At 38.9% G+C, this 26,655-nt stretch overlaps 2 protein-coding genes across 2 annotated transcripts; both read left to right on the plus strand.

Annotated features, from left to right (window-relative positions):
* Window positions 1-54: 54 nt before the first annotated feature.
* aup1 (AUP1 lipid droplet regulating VLDL assembly factor) lies at window positions 55-14,619 on the plus strand. Its single transcript, XM_041798231.1, has 12 exons — window positions 55-332; window positions 5,958-6,095; window positions 7,480-7,630; window positions 7,949-8,136; window positions 9,535-9,607; window positions 10,004-10,077; window positions 10,415-10,481; window positions 11,191-11,293; window positions 11,401-11,538; window positions 11,674-11,810; window positions 11,980-12,068; window positions 14,260-14,619. The coding sequence occupies exons 1-12, from the start codon at window positions 292-294 to the stop codon at window positions 14,303-14,305; spliced, it is 1,245 nt and encodes a 414-aa protein (XP_041654165.1). The 5' UTR covers window positions 55-291; the 3' UTR covers window positions 14,306-14,619.
* A 1,656-nt stretch (window positions 14,620-16,275) lies between these two features.
* fnta (farnesyltransferase, CAAX box, alpha) lies at window positions 16,276-24,600 on the plus strand. The gene is made up of 9 exons (XM_041797033.1): window positions 16,276-16,468; window positions 16,790-16,875; window positions 19,199-19,313; window positions 21,335-21,439; window positions 21,538-21,664; window positions 21,768-21,916; window positions 22,108-22,170; window positions 23,783-23,975; window positions 24,080-24,600. The coding sequence occupies exons 1-9, from the start codon at window positions 16,344-16,346 to the stop codon at window positions 24,245-24,247; spliced, it is 1,131 nt and encodes a 376-aa protein (XP_041652967.1). The 5' UTR covers window positions 16,276-16,343; the 3' UTR covers window positions 24,248-24,600.
* The last annotated feature ends 2,055 nt before the right edge of the window (window positions 24,601-26,655 follow it).

Genomic DNA, 26,655 nt, shown 5'->3' on the forward strand with positions numbered 1-26,655 from the left:
GGCAGCAGCGTCGATGCGTCAACCCTGTAAACCAGAGAAGAAGAAGAAGACGGCTGGACAAACACAGATGCTAACGTCGCGGCCGATATGAACAACTGCTAACAGTTTAAAGTCACTGAAATAGGTCGTCTTAAAACATTTTACTCCCATCCATGTAGCCACTCGGGATTATGTGAGCTGTTATTTTACTCCCAGGACGACCACATAGCTTTTGTTAACGTAATGACTAATCTGTTGTCAAAGATCAGGTTGTTTTCTTAGCATTAGCCTCAGAGCTACTGTCTGACAGACATGGAGACCCGGGGGGTTGAAGAAATGTTTGATTTTCGTCGGTAAGTCCATCATTTGACTTAAACTCTGCTTTGACACACATCCTGTTACATGGAGGGGGTTTATTTTGTGCTAAACTTGTTGTATTATCTAATCAGTGACATCTGGCTTTAGCTATCCAAGGCTAACGACGCTAACTGGTGACATTTATAAACTTTTTCAACAAAAGCTACCCTCTCAGCGCAGTTTATCGACGATGAAGATCACAATAAAGCTGATTTATCAATTACAAACACCACAGTTTATCTTTGCACTATGTTACTTAGAGCCAACAGTGGTATTAGTATTGAGAGTTGGTATTTGAGTCGTTATATTCTAGTCTGATAGCAGACAGTTAATTCTAAAACGTTGGAAGCAGATCCTTGACACTTTATTTAACCTTTGACCTTGTTTTCTACAGAGCTGAGCCATTACCAGCGCGGCTGTTTTGATTTAAAGTGTGTAATTGTGCCTCGATCAAACATTTTAAAATGATCAGATGATTTATGAGAGCATGCTGGGTCCGTACTGGTCTTGGTTTTAGATCTTTATCTGTAGGAACCTCTGAGTCTCCAGCAGCTGACTGCCAAGCATTTAGAGACACGTGTAATAACGACTGAAGGAGCAGAGCTGCGGACGTCAGTGACTACAGCGGGCGCGTTGTTCTAATAATCACCGTCGATTAATCGTTATGAATAATGAACTGAAAATAATCCTGTTGATGGTCAACAATCTGCTTGCGCGTTAATAATTTAAAACCTCTTATAACCTCCTAGGAGACCAGGATTCATGCTTTATTTGTGCATGGGGCAGATTTTGTTTGCACAGACACTTTGGGGGACAAACTTTCAAAGAACAAAATCAAATATTTTGGTTTAATGAAAGTATTAATGTTTAAGTATTTATATTTACTTCCATTTAAAGCAGTGTCAGTGAAAACAGCCCTACTGCCTCTGCTACAGCCGCTCACAGGAAAGGGAGTGAATTAATGTAGCTCCTTATTTCTGGGTTTCTCTGATGTCTATCACAGGGTGGGGGACACGACACCGCTTTCAACTTTGTTAAGCAAATGACATTTTTCTCTTATTTTCCACAATATTAATGCAAATGACAGTCAGAGTATTTTTCAAATCGTCAGCCGTTAGAGCATAATTCAAATGATTTTGAACAAACTTCATAATGATAACCATTATTTTAAAAAAAAAAACAGAATGGACTGTTTCACATTATTTAGCACGAAAGAGTTTTAAAACATTTTATAGTTTGTAAAGAACTGAAAATGGTCATTCATTGAATTTTCAGCATTAGGAGGTCATATTTACTGAAATTAGGGCTGCAACAAAAGATTATTTTTTATGTCGACTAACCCAACAATTATTTTTGCGATTAGTCGAGTAATCGTGGCTATCTGGCATACTATTATGGATCCCTGTTTTACCTTGCCTTCTTATGCATGCACATCTGTGAAAACTTAATGGTTTAGCAAACTGACATGACATGTCAAGTTCCTACATCATCAAGGTTTGTTTTTCCTCTAATATAAAAGTATTGAACTGATAACTAAAGTAAAATGCACACTAAATAGCGTTACTGAAAAACCGTTACCCTAGCAAATATCAAAGATGGTTTTCTGACTGATTAACGTACGGCACTAACGTTATAAGTAGGCTACTGGAATTAATCCTCGTACCTGAGGCACAAAGGGCTCAGTAACTAAATGCAAAAGACCTAAAAGATAATCATGCAACTTGCAAACTTACCCACTCGCAGTATTTGAAGCCGCGGCAGCTACAGTGTGTGTGTTCGTGCCTTGCCGTAGTGCTGCCATGGTACGAGAGTTTGACTTGACACAGTTTGCAGTTGACTTGTTTCGCCAATTTGTTTTCTGTAAAATGTTCCCAAACTTTAGAAGCTCTGGGTCAGCTTTTTGGTGTGTTCTCCGTGCTTTCCACCATGCTTAACTTCTTCTCAGTTTCTGTGAATAATTTAAACAGTGGGAGCGATACTGCCCCCACCACTTCCTGTAGTGAACTGCAAGTACAGATGAGTCCTTACTGGCCAGTACTAGATTTTACCAACATAAAAAACAATAATACGACGCGTCAACACTTGAATTCCTGCGTCGACAAATTTTTATAGTCGACACAAATGATTATGTCGACCAATCATTGCAGGCCTAACTGATATCAAAGCTATTTCAATCAAAAACATCTGAACAGGCCAAGTTCCATGTTAACATAGGAGCCCTTCTCTGATATCTCCTTCACTATTCTTGCATCCATTGAACTTGTGAGTTTTTGGAGAGTTTCTGCTTGAATTTCTTTGCAGGATGTCAGAATATCCTCCCAGAGCTGCTGTTCTGATGTGAACTGCCTCCCACCCTCATAGATCTTTAGCTTGAGGATGCTCCAAAGGTTCTCAGTAGGGTTAAAGGTCAGGGGAGGATGGGGGCCACACCATGAGTTTCTCTCCTTTTATGCCCATAGCAGCCAATGACACAGAGGGATTCTTTGCAGCATGAGGTGGTGTATTGTCATGCATGAACATAATTTTTCTACAGAAGGCACGGTTCTTCTTTTTGTACCATGAAAGAAAGTGGTCAGTCAGAAACTCTATATACTTTGCCGAGGTCATTTTCACACCTTCAGGGACCCTAAAGGGGCCTATCAGCTCTCTCCTCATGAATTTTGCCCAAAACATGACTCCACCCCCTTGCTGACGTCATAACCTTGTTGGGACATGGTGGCCATCCACCAACCATCCACTACTCCTCCATCTGGACCATCCAGGGTTGCACGGCACTCATCAGTCAACAAGACTGTTTGAAAATGAGTCTTCATGTATTTCTGGGCCCACTGCAACCGTTTCTGCTTGTGAGCATTGGTTAGTGGGGGCTGAATAGTAGGTTTATACACGACTGCAAGCCTCTGGAGGATCCTACACCTTGAGGTTGGTGGGACTCCAGAGGCACCAGCAGCTTCAAATACCTGTTTGCTGCTTTGTAATGGCATTTTAGCATCTGCTCTCTTAATCTGATGAATTTGTCTGTCAGAAACCTTCCGCATTATGCCTTTATCTGCGTGAACCCGTCTGTGCTCTGAATCAGCCACAAATTCCTTCACAGTATGATGATCACGATTAATTTTTCATGAAATATCTCATGTTTTCATTCCTTGTCCAAGGCATTACACTATTTGACACTTTTCGGCAGCAGAGATCCTTTTTCTTTCCCAGGTTGCTGAAACCTGCGGCCTGCTTAATAATGTGGAACATGTGGAAAAGTGCGTTTAGGGTTTTTATTTAAAAAAACAAATGGTTATCATAATGAAGTTTGTTCAAAAACATTTGAATTATGCTGTAATGGCTAATGACTTGAAAAATACTCTGTCATTTGCATTAATATTTGGGAAAATAAGAGAAAAATGTCATTTGCTTAATAATGTGGAAAGCGGTATAAAGCAGTGGGTTTCAAATTTGCAACATGAGCAGAAATCACCAGTTCATTTTGTCTAATATTGATGAAGACTGCTATTAGTTCATACCCCCAGCTAACCCTAACCCTAGCTTCACCTCCTCCACCCCAGCTGCCTCCTTTTTAGCTTAAAGCTTGTTGCACCCTCATATTCAGATTCATGCTACTGTAGATAAATTGCTTCTAAAATAATTTCTTTGTTTTCAATGCACATTGTCATTCATGGATCTATTCATATGGGGGTTCCTAGCCATGCACTCCCTGAGGAGTCAAAGCATGCTACTTGACTAACCCAGGGAGCATCTTTAGAGCAGAGCCTTCTCTGCCAAGTTAAATTGTATATTCATTTTGCAATAAAATGGTTAAATGTATGATGAGTGTTCCTGACTAACTGTAAGTTATAATATAGAATGTTTTATTGCTTGAATTTGTTGAAAAATGCAGAAGTTGAGGAACCTAATAAGAACCGCATATTAAATCGCAATCGCAATATTGGGAAAAAAAATCGCAATTAAGATTATTTTTGCAAATCATTCTGCCCTAGTTAGTAGTTGTATTTCCTTCCATTTTAAAGCAGTGACAATGAAAACAGCCCCTACTGCCTCTGCTACAGCCACTCAAAGGAAAGGGAGTGAATTGATGTAGCTCCTTATTTCTGGGTTTCTCTGATGTCTATCACAGGGTAGGGGGACTCTACTATGCTGTGTCCTGATTAGTGAGAAACACACAGGCATTAAGTATTTTCTTTTAAATCTCAGGCAAGGAAGATTGCACTCTCAAGATCCTGAAGTGTTACGTTAACACAAATCTTACCGATTGAATTAAGACTTGAATGATGAGTAGGCCATGTGTTTATCATGCATCACATTTACTAATGATCGCTGACACATGTATTTCTGATAAGACTGTTTCAATAATATCCATTTTTAAGGTTTGATTTGATAGCTATAGGGATATAAAGACAAAATATTCCCTAAAAACCACACGTTTTCTAAATTCTTGTGAAAAAAAGGTGGTTGATGCGTATTTTTAGTCAGAGCTTTAGTTGATGAAATGAACATTTCTTCACTATGCGTATAATCTGTGAAAACACAAGCAGAGATTAGGTAGAAAGCATTCAAGGTATGTCAGTATTTTCTTCAGATTATTTTAAACAAGGGGTGTCCAACTCAAGACCCAGGGGCCAAATCTGGCCCGTGGTACAGTTGTATATGGCCCGTAAGATCATACGATCTTTCATACCATCAGCAATTTATAATTCTACTGTAAATAGATGAGAGAGACTCCAGACAATTGAATTTCCCTGTGGGGATAAATAAAGTTATTGTATTGTATTATTCTATTATAACCTACTAGTATGAGGTCTGTAGCTTTCCTCCGTTAAAACGTGTAAACTTTACCATGATGATTTAAAATATCCATGTCAAATTATAAAAGTCTGAAAAAGTAAAGAGTAAAATAATTAGATAAATAGTCAGGAAGGTGGGAAAAGACAGCCATTATCATATTTTTACCTTTAAAACTTGTGATTTTGACTTGTGTTTTGACCTTTTGAATTAATACGTTTGACTTTTTATCTCAGACGTTGAGCCCTTGGACTTACCAGTATGATTCTTTTTCATCTTAGAATGATTTATTATCAGTTTTATTTTTATTTTTTTCTTATTTTACTATGTTTAAAAGTTGACTTTGTTAGGCTCTTAGGCTAGGCCTAAATTCAAAATCCATGATTGACTTTCACACCCCTGATTTAAACCAATGAAAGTATGGATCTCACATTAATGTGAGTGTTGTACATTCATATAAATTTAGCCGTATGCACATGCTTTTAGAATTCAAACTGAATGTTTAGTTAGTTAATCAGTTTTTTATGTTGTATGGCAGCAGTATGAGCTGGTCTTGGTTCTTCAGCGTTACATCTCACTCACATGTCAGCGGTTACTCTCTGGAGAACAAAGCTACTAAAACCAAGAAGAGCTACTGATGCATAAGCCTTTGGTGGTTTAGTAGAACTACACGAGTGTTTGAGATGAATTAAGTCAACAAGGCTTGTTCAGAGTCTGATTTATTCACACTTTTCTTATTGCTTTAGTGTTTTCCACTGTAACTGACACGGTCTGTTGGCTCATTTCAGATGCCGATGACTACGTTTCTGTAACTCTGTTTCTCTCTGCAGGTTTCCCAGAGACACAGTCATCCTGTTGCTGTTGCTGGTTTACTTTCCTGTTGGCGTTTGTTTGATGTTCATACGGATCTTTATCGGCGTTCACGTGTTCTTGGTCAGCTGTGCACTTCCAGAAAGTTTCATTAGAAGGTAATTATTTTATATCATCCTTTTTAACAGAACTCTTAGCGTGAATAATAGCTTTACTGGGGCACCATTACTATGGTGGTAGACACGGGTTTGTCAAAACAGTACTGAGTGTGCACAGTTGATATTGATGTTTTTAGAAACGGTTAATTATGATTAGTGCTAACATATGGAATGAGATTTGTGTCAAAAAGATTCAAACAAAACTTTTTCAGTATCAAACAAAAATTAGCATTTGAGAACAAAAAAATGTTCACATCAAGAGAACAAATTTGAAATAGCAACCAAATCATTTTTTCATTTTAAGATAATTTTAAAAAACATACAGACATCGTTAACTATAAAATAGCAGGATGCGAACCCAGGTTCCCTGAGTGACAGTCATCTATAATACTGCTGAGATGATGGACAAGCTGATGACTTAGGCATAGTTTACGTTCTAACTGAAGACGACACCTGAAGTGGCTGGAAAACTCGATAAAACACGTATGTGTACGAAACAATACAACATCTACTACTGCACTGACAAATAAACCTGTTTCATCAACAGTTAGATTTAATAAAGCATCAATGATTCAGTCAAGCTGATGTAAAAACCATAGTCCTCTGGTTTCCTTAAATTTCCCAGACGTGAGCTGAACAACAGCTTCCGGTGCATCTGGAGTTACTCAGCTGTTACTCAAAAACTCATTGGCCAATAGGGATACACCCCAGAAAAGCCCGCCCATATGTGACATTTGTGTCAGAACTGAGACCAAAAACTCAAGAAATGCAAATGAAGGATCAGGCAGAGCAAACGCAAAACAGAGGAGCGAGAGCAAAAGTCTGATCACTGAGAGAAAACCAGAAACTGTAAACAGAAAGATAGATGTTCAACATTCAAAGACTAATAATTTGGTTGGTATTTCAAATTTGTTCTCTTGAAGTGAACAGTTTTTTGCTTGGATCACATTTTTTTGTTCTCAAATGCTAATTTTTGTTTGATACTGAAAAAGTTTTGTTTGAATCTTTTTGACCCAAATCTCTTTCCATACTAACACACTTTCTGTGGTTATAATACAAAGAATTGGCAGCATGACCGCCTCTTTCAACTAAAATGACTACACATAAGAAAAATATTGTAGCTGGCTGCTTCTTAATTTTAATGGTTTAGTTTGTGCTCACTGAGCTGTTATGCTGTATCCTGTAGGACTGAGCGGTAACTAATTACATACCATTAAACCTTTCCCAAATTCTTTCAAGGTCCCAGAAATAACAGCAGCATTGAAGTGTTTTATCTTAGTTCAGTCAGATACTTCAGTGTACAGCTGAAAACAAGTGTTAAAGTGTTTACTACAGCTTTGATGTTTTTTAAACACACCTGTCCACGTTTCTCGTCTTTCTTCAGATTTATTGTTAGAATAATGTGCTCCGTCCTGGGGATGCATGTGAGACAAAGAAACCCTCGCTTCAGAGACAAGAACACCAAGCTCTACATATGCAACCATGTGACAGACTTTGACCACAACATCATCAACCTCCTGACCCCCTGCAATACTGTGAGTTTCTGTTTCTTAATGAGTCTGTGATAATTACCTTGTTGAACTGTGTGTCATTTTTAAGACTACTGCCTGCCTCCTCTACAGTCAGGAAGACTGACATCAGGTTTATGACGTTTTTATCATATCATGCTTGGTTTCCAAGGTTCAGATGTTGCAGTACAATCTTTAGCATAGATTTTAAACTCAGTTCTTAATTATAAATGAGAGCCCAGGATATCTATCTAGTCTGATTTTTGTTGATCAAACTGCACCATGCTTTGCTGTGTTAACATGCACTGTAGTGTAAGACAAGCTCGCTTTGTTTCTCCTCATCAGCCCCAGCTTGAGGGCTCAACAGGCTTTGTGTGCTGGGCCAGAGGCTTCATGGAAATCCACTCAGCATCTGCTCCAGGTGCGATAGAAGAGTCTCTGCAGAGATACTGCTCCAGTGAAGGTATCCCACCATTGCTCCTGTTTCCTGAAGAGGATACCACAAACGGCCGCGCTGGCCTGCTCAGGTTCAGGTTAGTGTCAACGATTCTGATAGAGGATCTCACTTCTTAATGTAATGGCACATGACGCATTGATCAATAACTTTGACTTAAATGGTAACACTTGCTGACTGGTCGCTGCTCAAGTATTGATAAGTTCAGGAAATGTGGTGCTGCTTTCACTGTTGATGTAAAGGTAACAGCACAGCAGAGCAAAGCTGAAGCTTTCCTGTCCTCCCTCTAATGGAAACTGTTTTTGGTGGAAATGCCTGACATTAGTAGTAGTATCAATAAGAGCTCCGATCAATAAGGAGTATCAATAAAGCCAGGCATACACTGCAGTTTCAAGCCGACTTTGTGACAGTTGTGGTGGAATGTCAGCTCATACTGAGCAACTGAATCGCCAACGACCCACGACTATCACGCACAATTTATTTGCTCACATTATACAGTATGAAGCTTGTGCAGGGTCGTTGTATCCCCCGGTACACAGCACGACAAATGATGCACGATCTGACTGAAAGTTGGCGCAACTTCCAAGTGAATCGAGCGACTCAACATTGGTGGCTGATTGGATGAAATTCACTCAGTGTCCACCCAGCTTAAGGGTGTAATTATCAGTCAAAATGAATGATTTCCAAGGATTCAAAGCCTCCTCCCCATGCTAGATGGTTGAAGGATGTCATGTTCCATCTAAAGCTAGAAAAGATTAAGTATACCATAAGGAGCTAAATGGAAGAGTTTAGAAGAATTTGGTTTCCATTCATATCTTATTTTACAACTGTTACTGGGATAAAGACTCAACTTAATGATTCTGGGATTCAATGTGTGTAGCAGCTCAATCTTGATTGTTTGTTCATTTATCTTTTTAAAATTTTCTTTGTGAACAATAGTAGCCTTTTTGGGGTGGGAGAGAGGGATGGGATTGGGTGGTGGGATAGTTTGGGAGGAAAAATGTGGAGACATTTGGACTTCAAGAGAGGTGTTGTCTTTTTGTTTGTTTTGTAATTTGTATCTTATTTTTTGCACTATACTGTGATACGCAGTGAAATTCGTTTGTGTTGTGTTTAAATTGAAAACTCAATAAAAAGATGTTTAAATTTTTTTTTTTAAATGAATGATTTCCATCCCTACCTCTGAAGATGTACTAAAGCTCCTCCAGCTGGTCTGAGCCCTTCAACAAGAATTTCTCATTGCCTGCCTCTGCAGGAACTGAAGTCAAACTGCTAGTTTTAAAGTGACCCGCCAGATCAAAACTCCAATGTGCCGTTGACTAAACACTGCTAGCATACTCCTTTTTGCCCTGTGACTCTCAGGACTTTGTATATTGTACTAAATGTCTTTTGTTTAGAGTCCCCTGTAGTTTAAACATGGAAAGATTTTACTTATTCAGCTGAATTAACTACTGAAATATTTCGTCTTCACTCCCAGCTCCTGGCCTTTCTCCCTGACTGATTCCATTCAACCTGTGGCCTTAAGGGTGACCAGACCGTTGATTGCTTTGGTAATGTTCATTGAGCTTGCACGTTGGGATGTTTTATTATGATGGTATTTGTTGTTTATTTATGGCATTCATTGTGTAAATCTTTAATGCTGAACAGAATGCATTGAGTGTTTAATGATTGGTACAAAGAGACCGTTTATCAGCCTGTCAGCCTCCACAAAACAACAGAGTAGTGTTAACTAACAGAGGAAGGAAGAGAATCAATAGAAGTAAATAATTAATCTGGAGTACCATTTATAAATGAGCTATATATCTTGGATGTAAGCAGATTAGCGTGGGCTGCTTTCTTCTAATCCAGAGCCAAGAATAACCCAGTCTTGTGTTGCAGAACGTAGCTGTGTTCAGGAGATTATATAACATTATAACTGACTTTTTGTTGTATTTGTCTGTCCTCAGAGTACACCAGAGTCCAGCTGGCTGATGGAGCTCTTGTGGACTTTTTTTGTTCCGTGTACAGTGTATCATGTAAGGTACTAAATAATTGTATCATAATCTCCATCCTCTATTAGAATCCTGATACTGTGCAGATGCATGATGGGTAGACATGCTGCTGGTGTGCTCCTTTTATACTGAGATGTTAAATTTTTATTCATGGCACACAACAGGAAATAGAAACCTGTGGTGTAAAAGCAGCTCAGAAGCTCAGGCCCATTAACCACGTTCACCATTTCACTGTTGATGAATGAACACTGTTTAAAACAGTTAATGTAGAAGGTTTTCAGCTGAGTTTGAACATCAGTGATGTAGTTGTACTGGGCTTGTTTCCAGAGTAACTTTCCCTGTTTCTTTTGTTCATTTTTATCCCAGTTGGCTCCCACCCATATCCAGACAAGACGGCGAGCCGACGCAGGACTTTGCCAACAAAGTCCAGGAGGTAAAATCAGTGTTTTAGTTCAGCTTAAAGCATGAAAGGTTAGATTTCTATCAGTAAACATTGCTAAAAAAGGGCTGTCAGGATCAGTCACGATCAATTCAGGTTCATTACCAGTGCGGTATATTTTGAAATTGTAATTGTTGCACGCTTTATTGTCTCCTTCAGAACACTTTGGTTCAATATGATTTTATTTGTTGAGTCTTTTATTCAGTCATGTTTTCCCCATCTGAGCTTCAAACTGCAACATTTTTCACTCAGTAAATCTGAGTGGTTGAGAATTTTGGGTCACAGTTTCTCATAAAGAAGGTCCTGTGTGTCCTGAGACTAAATTATAAACCCCCCTATAACAATGTCAGTATTTCAGAATATTTCAAAAGTGCTGCTAAGAAGAGTAAGGAAATGTTAACGCAGTTTATCTAAACATCCTAGGTTTATTTAATAGTCCAATATTATTTTACTTTGAACACAGAAATAAAAAACTACCAGGGTCTAAATGATGACCCCCTTTAGAACTACCAGGGTGTAAATGATGGACCCCTTTAGAACTACCAGGGTCTAAATGATGACCCCCTTTCGAACTAAGCCTGAACCTAAACAGCGTTAGATTTTTGTTTCCTTTGAGAGTTTTCCTTCCATATCCCAGCGTTCCCACTTCCTCCTCTGCTGCCCTCGTCCTCTGAAGTTGTCCCGTCCCACTCTCTAATTTCAGCTGCTAGCCAGTGAACTTGGGTTGGTGTCCACTAAGATCACTAAAGCTGATAAAGCAGAGCACATCAAAAGGAAAAGACACACTTTACCACAAGCATCAACAAGTAAGTGGAGTAAATGCGGATTCCCTCTGTGTAATTCTTTATGTCAGTATCAGGCTGATAAGGTTTGAGTTTTGTGGGGGTGTCAGATGGTCTGCTTCTTTCTTCAGATGTCAGACCTGCATCTATTGGCCTTGGTTTCATGGTCCAGAGTTTGGGCACAGATGATCACAGGATCACCAAAATGGCCCAACAGGTGAAGGACGTGCTGCCTCATGTCCCCCTGAATGTCATCATGAAGGACTTGGGTAAGGTCCAGGTTCTGCCCTGAGCTCATGAGCATGCTAGTCAAACTCTGTTCCAGTATGGTTTTGTTTTCTGTATCTACCTTTTCTTATTATAACCCCTCAGTGCCATGCTCCTTCTATTTTTATCTTCTGCAGCAAAAACCAACTGTGTTGACACGACCATCACAAATCTGCTTGAGAACAAGGAGGAAACCCAGATGGAAGCAACTGGGACGTCAACATTAGGGCCTTCAAGGAACATTTACTCCTCTAGTTCTGCTCCCACCATAAAGGTTTGACTCTTCAGGCTTAATGGACGTGTGGTTAAATCAGATTTAATTTTATTAGAAAGTTATCTCTGATGAAGCTGACTCGTACATCAGATCAGCTGATTTGTTTTTAAATGTGATTTATTTGGCTTTTTATTTCCAAACTTATAACTATCCGTCTTCTCTTTCACAGCCTGCTGCCAAATCTTTTGGAAAATCACCAACTGATAGACATTTATCTCTTCAGGAGAGAAAAGAAGCACTGTATAATTTTGCTAGAAGGTAAATGTTCACTGTCATTAACTTTGATGCACGACAATGACATTTCATCCTGTGCCAGGAGAGCAAAATCTGTCTGACTGTTTTAATCAAATGTTTATAGACTCATTGAACAACCGTTATTTGTATAGCCGCCATTCATAACCAGAGTTATCTGAGGACATTTCACAGAGAGGGCTGAGACCGTACTCTCTCTTCTGTTAAAGATCCAACATTAATGCACCATGAGCTCAGGACTAAAATATCTAGAAAAGTTTCAGTGGCAAGGAAGCTGGCAGAAAGGGAGAGGAAGGAGGTGCAGAAGAATTTTAGGCCATAAAAAGTCTGATTTTTACCAGTGAGAGGTCTGACATTTTAGCAGGCACTTCGAGAAAGGCATGTCCTTATCCAGTCTTTGTTTTTTAGCCAAGCTGATGAGATTTTAATCATCTTCCCCCATAAATTGTTGCATAAATATTCTTTATAATTCAGGGAATTCATCATTGGATGTTCTGAATATCCTGGTGGACCCCAGACCATCTCTGATTTTATCTGACACTCTTAGATTTAATCAACTCTGTTCTGTTGTGAAACACTAAAATAGTTCTCCAACACCTGGTCTACCAGGGTTCCCCTTTAAACTTTCCTGCAGCCTTATTTGAACAGGTCCCTGACTAAAATTATTCTGATTTTTAATAGTTCAACTGTTTAGAATCAGCCCAGCACCACAAATGTGTTCTGATATATATCAGTATACTGTATATTGATATAACAGAGGCATTAAGTGTGCCAGAAATCTTCACATTCGTGTGTTTATGACCAAAGTCAGTCTTTTGCTCTACACCATATGACATTTCATAAACACCATTAAATCAGAAAATTCTCATCCTGGTCAAGGGTACCCTGAAATCTTTATACCTCTCATTTTTTCAGTTCACCATGCAAAAAGTGGTATTTGTTTTTCTCCGTTCAGGTTTGAGTAGTCTTTAAATTAATTTTAAATGTGTGGAGGAACGCTGGAGGGAGAGGTAAATGCTCCATATCCTCTTGGTGATTCCTAATAAGACATTTCTGCTTCAGGATACGTCGTGTGAATGATGGTCCATTGTTTTCAGTGCTGTAGTATGTGCATGTCCTAAATGTCACATATTTTACCCTTTTCAGACAAGTTTAAATCGGTCTCGGAGTCCCCGAAACATTCTCTCTGTTTCAGCCCTGCTCACAACGAGCTGTTTCTATGGCTTTTAATGTGACTGAGCTGTCTGACTCCGCCCCTGACCACACCCCTCTCAGGAGATAGATGTGGCTGAATTGATGTGGTATTCCAGGTCTTCCTCCTAGCTGGAAGCTGATTGGAGAATCAGGAGAGGAGGGCAGAACTTTCTTCCAAGCAGGGAGCACCAACTGAACCAGGGGGCGGGGCCAACTCCCCACATGACATCATGAGGGGAAAATCTGAAAATGGCTTGTGTCAGCACACATTTTCTGAAAAGTGGAGAAAGAGAGGGGGAGAGGGAATGGATTTTTCTGGTACTTGAGGGGATTGTTGACAGGCAGGGGGCACATCATTTTGTTAGAAAAGCCTGAAAAAGTGATTTTTGCATATGTGACCTTTAAAAAGACAACAGGTGTGTTCTAAATCACACACATCTGTACTAGATATGAATTATTCTGGGTGCATAAGTGCAGACCTTCGGAGAATTAAGTGTAGAATGATGACACGTCTCACCCACAACAAACACCTTCTTAGAGACGCCGCTGATTTGGTACTGGTTGTGTGCTAGCTGATGAAAACATCCACTTGCTAGCTAACATGCTACTAGAAATGCAGTAATCAGTGCATCACTTCTCAGCAGTCCAGACCGCAGTATCTGACAGAAAGACTCTGAATGACTGATAATATCTTTACTGCTGGTCATGTTAGAAGCAGCTTTTTCTATTTGCCACTCTAGTTTTTATTTAGTGTCAGTGTTGTAGATTTATCTGCAGGGTACCAAAAACATGTAAATCCTTTTTAAACTACAGCTAAAACGTGTTAAATAAATTCCCAGCATGCCTCAGCATTATTAAGATTACTAAATATCCATCATTAATGGTAATAAATAACTTAAAACTGTTTGTTTGTGACACATGATCCTGATACATCAGCTGTTGGTCATAGAATGTTACCCTAAAATAAACCCTGACTCCTGGTTTGATCTGCTTCCTCCTCCAGACGCTACATTGAAAAACATGGACTGGATCAAGAGGACACGCATTGAGCACACTTTGGGTCAAGCCATCCACTAGCCTGAGAGAAGCATATTCAACCTGCATAGCGTTCTAATTTGAATGGTGATTTTTTATATTCTGTCGATACGTTTCATTGGAAGACAGATTTTGTTTGATGAAAAAAACAAGTATTTGGAAAATCCATGGAATGGTGGTACTGCATGTTTTTGATTCTTCATCCTGACCGATGCATAATTTTGATATCAATTTGTATTACGATCCACTGACTGTGAATCATCTATTTATTTTTATAATGTCCAGAGACGTCAGTTCAAAAAAATAAAGATCAGCTTGACCATAAAAATGTTTGACTGTGATTCTGTTTATCATAACTACAGTGTCTGCTGCTCAGAGAAAATTATCCTGGTTTATATTTACATCAGATTTAATCTGTAGGAGGAATATTAATTCTATCAACCAAAGGACAACTGTCAGAAAAAGTCTGAAGTACGTTTTTCTGTAAAACTATTAATTACTGCCAGAAGAGGGAGCCACAGTCACAGTACCAGCCTCTAAAGTCTGGAGGTTCTTCACTCTAGTGGAAAAATAGTATTCATCAAGGATGTCAAATCTAAGTATAGTAAAGCACATGAACGTTTCCCATTATTACATTTCTGTTCTGAATCAGCACCACAGTTAAGTTCTATGTGTATTCATAGTTAAACACTAAAATGTGACTATTTGAAGCATTCTCAGGGACACAGCCAATAAAATACTGCATGCGGACTTTATTTTATAATTACACGTACTTAAAGTGAAATTAAGATAAAGTTAACTTTAGTAAACTCTGTTTGCTCTACAAATGTACTTTCTCACATTGCAAATGCACTTGAAACGATTAAGAAATATAATTTTAGGGATGCACCAAAACCACATTTTCCAGACCAGGATGAGTAAAAGTACCAACATTTGAGTACTCACTGAACCACGGTACAAATATAAGTGCTCAATAAAACCATAACTGTTCTTGGAATAATTCAGAAAGTTAGTTTCACTTTGATCAGACGTTCTTTATCCCTCCACGAGAGTTTATCAGTGAAGGTTTAATTCTCCACTGCTGTCGTCATCCTGGTTTATGTTCAAATATCACCAAACTGCAGACATGACTCCAGCTCTGACTACATAGTGGAATAATGAGAGGCTAACATCAAGCTTTAACATGATTCTGAATACAGTATTGCAATATTCTATAAGCACAAGTTCGACTACTCAGGCCTGGTATTGGTTCATTATTTTACTATTTAAAAGTATAATAATTCAATTAAAATTAGATAGAATAGAAATTTATTTTGAATATGTAAAAATGCAAGATGTTCATAAAAATAGTAATCTCACATGAAATAGAAAAGTACAGTACAATACAAATGTCAAATACAAAAGTTTGGTTTACATATCCAAAATGGAGTGTGAGGAAGTGCACACTTTAATCCCACTGCATCTCAGTGATCATTAACTATCCAGCTTCCATACATACATTTAAACTAATATATATTTATTTTCATGTATCTTGTTTTTATACACATTCTATAATAGTCTTATTTTAAATAAGGCCAACAACTGGTGATCACTCCTCTGCAGAAATACAAAACAGAAAAGACCATTTTTCCTTGATGGTAAATACTTTATAAAAACGGGCAAAAAGTAAAAATAAATAAATAAATAAAGCACATGAAAATATTAATAAATATACAATATACATCATCGTATTTCTAATGTTTTGCCATATCAGTTATAAGGAACCTGCTGCAGTTGCTTTTTAAGTATTCTTTTTATTAAATAACCTGGTTGGAGTTTCATATTTTCTTCTTAGTTTTGCATCACGATGATAAAAATAATGGGATTTGAATTTTAACACTGAAAAGAAAAAACTTGGTAGATCCCAGACTGGACATTCTGGAACCAGCCGTCCTAGAAAGCCGTGTTTCCCACGGTACCTAAAGGCGACGCGATCACTACGCCGGAAGTTGCGTTGTTGTGCTTCCGGACGGAGGACCCAGCCCGGCTAAGCTAACTGAAAGTGAGTTAACAATGTCAGGTGTGGAAGCTTTAGATGAACCCGTGGACGTCAAAGAGGATAAAGCGTTTGATATAGAGACCGAGGACCACATCGGAGAGGATTATTTCATCGACCCGACTCGATACATCTTCTACAGGTAGAGTTTAGCTCTACTTTATCAGTGTTTGGGGGTTAGCTTAGCTCTGACTCTGGCTAACATTTAATCCCTGCGATTACAGGAGAGTTAATGAGAGGCTGGACTGGTGTAATTAAGGCATTTAGTTAATATGTACAATTATAACTGTCATACTAGTCTAATAGCATCATTAACCATGCTTCAGAGGTCATCTGTGAGGACTGATTGTTGCTGGAAATGTTCTGATTTAAAGCTTTATTTTAATGTTGACACATTCAGTAGAGAGTTAAACTATTCTTCAGGTTTCAAACCAGGAAATGACCTCCGTGTTCTGTGTTTCAGAGACAGGAAGGAGTGGGCTGACCTGGAGCCTGTTCCCCAGGATGATGGACCAAACCCTGTAGTGAAGATCGCCTATTCTGAGAAATGTAAGGAGTCACACAGAAAACAACAGATGCTGAGCTCCAGCTGCTACCATTACCCCTCCTTCATACAAGCTGATACCAAAAAGGTTTGGTCGCTGTGTAAAATGTAAATAAATAAAAGGAAGCCAATGACTGAGAACTCTCATAAACCCACATTTGACTCACAGTAGAACATAAACAACAAATCAGCGACATAAAACTGAGACATTTTAACATGTTACTAAAAATATCTCTTAGATTTGATGGCAGCAACACATCTGAAAAAAGTAGGGACAGGGCCGTGTTTACCTTTGTGTAGCATCCCCTCTGCTTTCAACAAGAGTCTGTAAAAGAGGAATGTTGTCCCATTCTTGTCTGATGTAGCTGTTCAACAGTCATGGGTCTTCTTTGTGATGGATGTGGTCTGTGGTTTAGCACCGTCTCACAGAAACAGTCAAGGCTTTCTTTGAAAGAGACACTGTCTCAGTTACATTCATGAGTACAGTTGTTCATAGTTATGTTTTTGCCCCATGCCGATGATTGTGTTGAGTTTTAGAGCATGTTGGGAGGTGTTCCAGCTGTGTGGTGAATATTGACTTTTGGGTCCAGTCCATGGAGAGTGGTAATGACTGTCAGCCCACTTTAATAAGGAAGTGATGTAAAAGGCAGATTTTCAGCTTTGTAGATCAATAGTAACCAATGTCTCTCACATCTCACCATCAACCAAGGTCATCCAACATTATAGATAGATAGATAGATAGATAGAGAGATAGATAGATAGATAGATAGATAGAGAGATAGATAGATAGATAGAGAGAGAGAGATAGATAGATAGAGAGAGAGAGATAGATAGATAGATAGATAGATAGATAGATAGATAGATAGAGAGATAGATAGATAGATAGATAGATAGATAGATAGATAGATAGATAGATAGATAGATAGATAGATAGATAGATAGATAGATAGATAGATAGATAGATAGAGAGATAGACAGATAGATAGATAGAGAGATAGATAGACGGACAGACAGATAGACAGATAGATAGATAGATAGAGAGATAGATAGATAGATAGATAGATAGATAGATAGATAGATAGATAGATAGAGAGATAGATAGATAGAGAGATAGATAGATAGATAGATAGAGAGATAGATAGATAGATAGATAGATAGATAGATAGATAGATAGATAGATAGATAGATAGAGAGATAGATAGATAGATAGAGAGATAGATAGATAGATAGATAGACAGATAGAGAGATAGGCAGATAGATGTTAATTGTCATTGTATTGTAAAATCACAATGAAATTACGTCTGGCAGTCTCTGTAGCAGCAAACACAGTGGTTAGAAATCTGCAGCCTCACGTCGTCCATCCTGCTGGCGAGGGAGCATCTGGGAGAAAGATGCTTGGTAGGGCAGGTGTGTGTGTGGCGCCGCTCTTAGCCTGCAGCCCGGCTCGTTTGCCCTGTTTCTGCCTTCTCGCACAACGCCGTCTCTGCCTCCTCCCCACTGGCTGTAGGTGATGTGCTGCTCCATGTCCTCCTCCTGTCAGTCTCTGAGCGCTCCATTCTCCAGATAATCTCCATCAGGAAAGATGTAAACTCTATGGGCACGCTGTCAGTTCTGGTGTAAGTGTAGGGCTTTGTTTTGCTGCTACTGATGGAGCGCTGGGCCCCTGCGTTCGTACACACCGCCCCATGCTACCTCAGTAGGCAGCATTCAGTAGTTTCCTGTTGATCAGGCAGTGTTATGTGTTAGTTACTGATAGTTGTTCGCTTTTAAGCTAGCCAGGAGCTGTAGTGGAGACTAAAGTCTTCTTTTCACCTTTTTGGGGTTTTTCTTGATGGAAATTTCCCGTTCTTTCTCTCAGAGGTGTCCTGGACCATCCATCTTCTTTGTTTTCACAGGTTTCAACATATGTTGTCAACTTGATTGTAAAAAACACTACAAGTCCAAGAGACAACTCGAGAGTGCATCCTTCTTGCTGCCAACTGCTCTGGTTTCCCGGCAACAGTCTATTATTATTATTATTATTATTATTATTATCTATTAATATTATTGTACAGGATGCAGTGATGAGTGGAATAGTGGTCACCTGTGAGAAATCTGAGGGCAGAGAAGGATTTTAGAGTGGTGGCAGAAGCGTGTCTGAAAATGACATCTCCATAATCTAAAACAGGCATGAAGACAGCTTCAGTTATTTACTTTCTACACATCAGTGGGAGATCCTGTTTATTTCTACACAAATATCCATAAACATGACAGACTTTTAACATCAGTATGACTCTATGACAACAGAGATGAGACCTTGTAAATACTCAGCAGTGATTTCTCCAACAGTTGCAGATGTTTATGACTACTTCCGTGCACTCCTGAAGAAAGATGAGAGAAGTGAGCGAGCCTTCGCTTTGACTGCAGAGGCCATCGAGCTGAATGCTGCCAACTACACGGTTTGGTGAGAAATCAAAGGATTTTTAAGTTTCAAAACATGGTGGGATTTAAGAAAGAAGAGATCTTATTTTCTATTTGAAATAGTACTCCATACTTAAGTTTGGAAAAGCATTTTAGAGAAAGCTGAAAAAAAATTCCTCAAACCACTCTGAACACAGCCTTGTTTTTTATTTTTTCTGTAGGTGCATTTCAGAAAATAACATTAAAAAGTCCATTCTTTCTGTAATTAAATCAATAAAGTGAAACTCCCACATATTTTAAATTCAACACACACAAAGTGAAATATTTCAAAGTTTTTTTGTTATAATTTTGATGATTATGGCTTACAGCTCACAAAAATCTAAATTTTCTAAATATTTAAATTTTACAAAACATAAATAAAAAATATTCATAATTGACCCTCTGTTAAATCCTCCTCATTTATCCCTCAGTGCTTGGTCTGGGCTCCTTTTTCATGTATTCTTTCATCTCTGCTCGTGTCATGGAGCCGGGCAGTCCGCGGTCCTGCTGGGGGGTTATGAAGCCCAGGTTGCTCTGATAGCAGCCTTCAGCTCTTTGCTCTTCCTCTGGACATTTCCCCAGAGATTCTCTCTCCCTGAGACCACAACGGTCCAGTTCTGTTTGTCCTTAGTCCAGGTGAGACTCTGATGAGGTCTGTGATTCAGGATTTGCACCACACTAAGAACACCACACATGTAGTCAATTTCCTAGACCCGTCTGTGTGGTGGATCTTGATCCCCTGACTCCAGTCTCAGTCCAGTCCTCGTGAAGCTCCGCTAAGTTCTTGAATCTGCTTTGTTTGACGATCCTCTGAAGGCTGAGCTCATCCCTGTTGGGCGGTCTCCTTGTCTTGCCACACTTTCATGAATCTGCTCTGATCCAGCCTCTGAGAACAGCCTGACCTTCAGCAGGGACCTTCTGTGGCTTACCCTCCTCGTGGAGGCTGTCGGTGATCGTCTTCAGCAGTCTTCTCATGATTGTGGTGTGAACTGAACCAGAGAGAGAGAGAATGAAGGCTCAGGAAACCTTTACAGGTGTTTGGAGTTTATTAGAGCTGATCAGAGCTCTTTAAGGACTGAAATAACTGACAAGTGTTAGACTTTTACACAATATTATCATATTTAGAGATAGCTGATTTTTTATTTTCATAACACGTAAGCCATAATCATCAAGATTAAAAGACACTTAGTGTGTGATTAATCTAGAACAGTGATACTCAACGCGTGGCTCTTTTATGTCTTAATTTGAAATATTATTCCCCAGAAAAACCTTAAAAATGTAAACTTTGACCTCGGAAATTATCCATTGCAAGTCACATTAATCAGTTTGTTACCCTACACTTACACAGTTGCTTTTACAATTCATTTTACTATAAAAAACCAATAATAATTATTATTATTATAATATAAAATTGATAATATTATATAATATTATTATATAATATAATAATATTATCATTATTATATTATAATAATATAATAATGATAATATAATATAATTTTAATTTTTTCAGTTAATTTTACAGTTAAAGAATTGCCAACCTTATTATTTTGTATATTTTTATTACCCTAATTTGCAATTTGTTGCCTCTTTATTTACATTTTCTTGCCACTTTTAATCCATTTCTGCCCTTCTTCACCAGTTTTAGACACTTTTATCATGCTTTAAAAAAAATCCCCATTTGTGTTGGTTTTTGCCCATTTAAGCTGCCTTTTGCCAATAAGTGCCCCTTTCCTCCCATGTTCCCACCTTTTTTCAGCTTTTTTGCCCATTTTTACCACTTTTTGACCACCTGTAACTCATTTCGTTGTGACTTTGCACCCATTTTTGCCACTTTTCCCCACTTACATTGTGGCTCTTGCAAAGGCATTTTTCAACAGTTTGGCTCTTTGGTTGAGCAGGGTTGAGTAACACTGATCTAGAATATGTATTTATTATATTTGTATGTATTGTTTCAAAGTCCTCTGAATGAAACTTCCCCTCTGAGTCTATATCTAAGCAGTAGTTTGTGTTGGATGTGTGCAGGCACTACAGGCGAGTGCTGCTTCAAGCTCTGTCTAAGGACCTGAGGGAGGAAATGAGGTACATTACTGCAATCATAGAGGAGCAACCCAAGAACTACCAAGTCTGGTGAGTGCTGACAGAGTATGTTGAGGTCACAGGCATCATTAAAGATCATTAATGATTCCTCAAAAACCAGAACTTACTTTACAAACCTCCTTTCCCAGGCATCACAGACGTATGGTAGTAGAGTGGTTGAACGATGCTTCGGAGGAACTGGAGTTCATCGCAGACATTCTCAGTCAAGATGCAAAGAACTACCACGCCTGGCAGCACAGGCAGTGGGTCATCCAGGTAGGTTTCTGCAGTTTGAACATCCTCGGAGTACAGTGGAACAGCTTCAAACTGCCCATGTTAAAGACATGTTCTTAAATACGATGTTTGTCTGATGCTGCAGGAGTTCAAACTGTGGGACAGCGAGCTGGAGTTTGTGGAGAATCTTTTGGAGGAAGACGTGAGGAATAACTCAGCATGGAACCAGAGACATTTTGTGATTTCTCACACGACGGGCTTCTCTGACCCCGCCGTTGTAGAGCGGGAGATAGAGTAAGTTAACTTTCCTAAAGTCTGACAATTAGTAATCATACTGGTAATAATGACAGTTGTCTTGGATGATAAGCATCATTTCCTCTTTACTTTCAAAATAAAAGAACATCTGAAAACTTACTGCCATTCACCTCCCTCTTTAGCATGTGCAGAAGCAGAGTGTCTAAACGGGCGTCTTCTCTTTGTTTAAGGTACTGTCTGAACCAGATCCAGAAGGCTCCTCACAATGAAAGCGTATGGAACTATCTGAAAGGGTACGATGAGGATTTCTGTATTTATACTAGAATCTTGTTTTATTTTTAATGTTACTGCCTTTTGTCAACCCAAAACATTCAAATCTGAATGACTGTCAGTCTGTCTAGTGAAGTGCTCATATGCCGGCCTGCTCACAGAATCGTCTGGCCCCTCACAAACCCAGAGACTCATCCCTACTCTGCTGTGATTTATTGATAGCCTAGAGCATGTGTGTTGGATCAGTAGCATTGGTGTTAGCATCCTGGCTAACACTTATCTCATTTTAGAGCTGAAAAGTGTGTCAAGTGTGTTTTTGCCACATTTTAATCCAATTTCACCACCTTTTCTGGAGCTTTTTCTGCCCATTTTTCACACTTTCCAGCTATAGTTGTCCCACTGACCCATATTTTTCACTACTAACCCCTTTTCATCACACTCTTCCTTAATTATTGCTATTTTTAACCATGTTTCACTATTTTGTGCCTGTTTTTGCCACTCTAAACCCACTTTTTAACCCATTTTCAGCACCTTTTTTGCCCATTTCTCTATCTTTAAATCCATCTATGCTACTTTAAAAAAATCTTTCATTTTTTGCAACTTTAAACAGCTTTTTTGCCATATAACCCATTCAGCACTATTATTTGCCACTCTATCAATTTTGCACAATTTTTAAAGATTTTTACTGATACTTAGCAATTTTTTACAAAATTTTAATCCCTTTATACGACTTTTTTTTCTGCCCATTTTTCACACTATCCAGCTATAATGCCCCACTGACCCATATTTACCACTACTAACCTGTTTCCATCACACTCTTCGGTAATTATTGCTATTTTTAACCATATTTCACTATTTTTGGTGCTTGTTTTTGCCACTCTTAAGTCACTTTTAACCCGTTTTCAGCACCTTTCTGCTTATTTCTCCTTCCTTAAATCAATTTTTGCTACTTTTAACCCCCTAACCGTTTTTGCTAGTTTCACCCATCTCTGCAACTTTAAAATTCTTTCATTTTTGCAACTTTAAACAGCTTTTTTTGCCAAATAACCAATTTGCCACTATTATTTGCCACTTATTATCAATTTTGCACAATTTTCAAAGATTTTAGCTGATCCCTAGCAATTTTTAGAACATTTTAATCCCTTTCCACCACTTTTTTCTGCCCATTTTTGCCACTTCCCAGCTATAGTTGTCTCTGTTGACCCATTTTTATTACTTGTAATCCCTTTTCACCTTCTTTTTGTCAATTTGTGCCAATTTTAACCAAATTTCACTCATTGTTATGCCCATTTTGCTTCTTTAAAACCCATTTTTGCCACTTTTAATCCATTTTCAACACTTTTTCTGCCACTTTCTGCCTTTTTAACCCATTTCTGCTACTTTAAAATTCAGTTGCACCACCTTTTTAACCCATTTTGATTTGGTTCTAAGGAAATGTATTTAAATTTTTAAGAAGGCTACAAACTACAGCATAAATAAATAAATAAAGTGTTGCTTTTTAAGAATGCTTATTCAGGGTTGGCTTGGCTCCAAAGAGCTCACCCCTTTATGTGCAGCTTTGCCTACAGGTAAAAACAAGTGCAGGCCTTTGTGATTCTAACCAACAGTATTCCCTCTCCTGTGTTTTTCCCTCAGGATGCTGCAGGACCGAGGTCTGTCGTGTCAGCCAGGTTTGATAGAAAAGATCGTAAAGCTGAAGGAGACACACTGCTCGCCGTATCTTCTGGCGTTTCTGTTTGACTGCTACGAGGACGCTCTGGAAACCAGCAACCAAAAAGAAAATATGGAGGAAGAGGAGCAAAAGCAGACTTTACAGAAGGCTCTAGAAGTAAGTCCTTATTTAAATGTTTTCATGACTGCTCAGATTCTAGACATGGACTGCTGAAACTTTTATTTCTGGACTTTTCTTTTTTTTCTTTTCTTTTCTTCAAGATTTGTGAACTTCTGGCCAATGAGAAGGACACCATCCGTAAGGAGTACTGGCTGTTTTTGGGACGTTCGTTAAAGAGTAAATTTGGGATCATTGATTCCCCCAGTGAGCCGATGGCGGATTCTTCTGAACCATCAGTCCCTGAATCTGGGAAACCGGCCGTCAGCTAGACCTCTACAAGCTTTGCATCATTTCCACTCATATCCTCCCTCATAAATACTGTCGAGAGCCACCTTTGAGTCTGATATTTAACTTTCCACGCTGTATGAGTGAAGAGTGATCACTAACTTAGATCTGCTAAAGGGAGAGAGTTAGACCAGACAGGGGAAAGCTTAGCTCTGTTTTAAATGGAAACATCGAAAAGTGGATTTATTATTCCGGTCTTGTTTACCCAGAAGAACGACGTAATAATGAGGTGGTTAAAGATGTGATGTATCATTTTTCAACTTTAATATCAGCTTTGGAATTGTGGGAGTAGTTTCTCTGTATGTGACTGATAATAAACGTGCTCATGTCTTTTAAACGAAGAAATCTGTTTTTGACTGAAGTTCTCGTTTCTGTGAGTAAATCTGTGTTTCTAATAAAGATTTCAGGGATGGCGGCACAAATTCTTCAGTTTTAGATAAATAAACTCAAAAACATGAGCTTTTAATGTAACAGTTCAACATGAGATGACCTGGGATATTTTCAAAGATCTAGATTGAAGTTAAATAACTGAATCCTCATGATGGCTTTTTGGAGGTGCTGACATGTAATTGGTAGAGCTAAAACACACACCAGGTGAGGGTGTGGGAGAAGCTAAAAGTGGCTGATATGAAAAACACATCCAGAAGAAACGAGGCAACAAAAACTAGGGTTGTCTGCATTAATGCATTAATAGTGATTAATTAAGATAATAATTAATGCATTCATTTTTTTATTTCTTAATTAATCTAATGCTTTATTGCTCCATCCAGGACGCTGTCTCTCTGCAGCCACAGCGATCAAAAATAAGTCTGCCACTGCTCTAAAGATCCTGTAAAGTGAAATCCAAACGTTATGTCTGAACATTCTAGAAATGCTGAAATCTGGTTGCTGTGAACACTGAGATCTATGTGTGACTGAATTATGGATTAAACCTGGACCTCCTGGGCTTAACTGCCAGGCCATCTGACCCCCTAGGATGGTAGTTTTGATACTCATGGCCCCTGTAGCAGTAGTTCTCAGAAGGTCAGACGTCAGGACCTACAACCTCCTCCTCGGCAACAAACTGATGACAGGAAGGAATCTGGACAATCAATCTGCTTCCCAGGGTTACTATTCTGGTTGCTCTGTCTTAAATCTGCATGCAAATGTGCAAAGGTAAATGTGTTTTTCAAAGTGTGGTTGTTAAACTGAGATAGCTTTTAGCACAGTCGTTTTAGCATGTTGACATCAGAACCCCCTCTGCAGACTTTATAAATAAACCCAGCATCTTCCAATTTAACCAGAAAGTTGTTAGAATAAAAGCTCCAACATTTCCTCTGAAGCTGTGAGCTGTTCAAAGTCTATTAGTCATAACAGCATCAACCTCAGATGACTCACCCAGCACTAACTTCATTTCTTTTGTATCTAGAGATTTTCTCCAACCACCTTTGTTCTTTCCTCCTTCTTCTCTGTCTGTGGCTTTCAAAATCATCAACACCATGTAGGCACTAAACAAAAGTTTGTAGAAACAAAAAAACAAAAAAAAAAAACCAAGAGAAAGTGTGTCTCTACCAACATGAATGTGTCCTAGATGAAACGAGGAGCTCAGCCTCTCCTACATCTACAAACGCCCGCTGTAATTTCAGGTTGGCTGAGTGGAGAGCTGTAGAGGAGTCAAGTCAGCTGCCATCTGGCCCGGACTGCAGCGTTCAGCACCATGGACAGAGCACAGCCTCACTGCTTTATTATTAATGCTTTTCCAGAAAGATCCACCTTTAACGAACATGATGAAGAGTTATGCAATGATTGAATATGTTCACTGGCATTGTTCAGATGTATACTGGGAAGTTTTGGTTGCACTGCCTGTTAGAAACTCGATCAAAACAATCAGCTCTAGCACTGATATAATTAGTGTTAATATAAATAAATTACATCTTATGGGGGCCTTTTTGCTGTGCCATCAGGGGCCCAGGCATTTCTGTGGGTGGACCTGTTTACCTATTTATTTTTAGTCTGTGCCCACTTCATTCAGGAACACTCTCATCACACTTTTAACCATTTTATTGCAAACTGGATCTACAGTTTTACTCGGTGGAGAATGCTCTGCTCTAAAGATGATCCCTGGGTTAGTCAAGCAGCATGCTTTGACTTTCCAGAAGGCATGTGGCTAGAAACCCCCAATATAGATAGATGCATTTATGACAATCAATATCCAATACAATAAAATTAGTTTTAGAGCAATTAATCCATAGCAGCATGAATCTGCATGAGGGTGAAAAGCTTTATGCTATAAAGGAGGAGGCTGGGGTGGAGGAGGTGAAGCTGTAATCTATAAAGGAGCAGGCTGGGGTGGAGGAGGTGAAGCTTTAGTCTATAAAGGAGCAGGCTGGGGTGGAGGAGGTGAAGCTTTAGT

Source organism: Cheilinus undulatus, linkage group 10 (assembly GCF_018320785.1).
Source record: "Cheilinus undulatus linkage group 10, ASM1832078v1, whole genome shotgun sequence".
Lineage (NCBI taxonomy): Eukaryota > Metazoa > Chordata > Actinopteri > Labriformes > Labridae > Cheilinus > Cheilinus undulatus.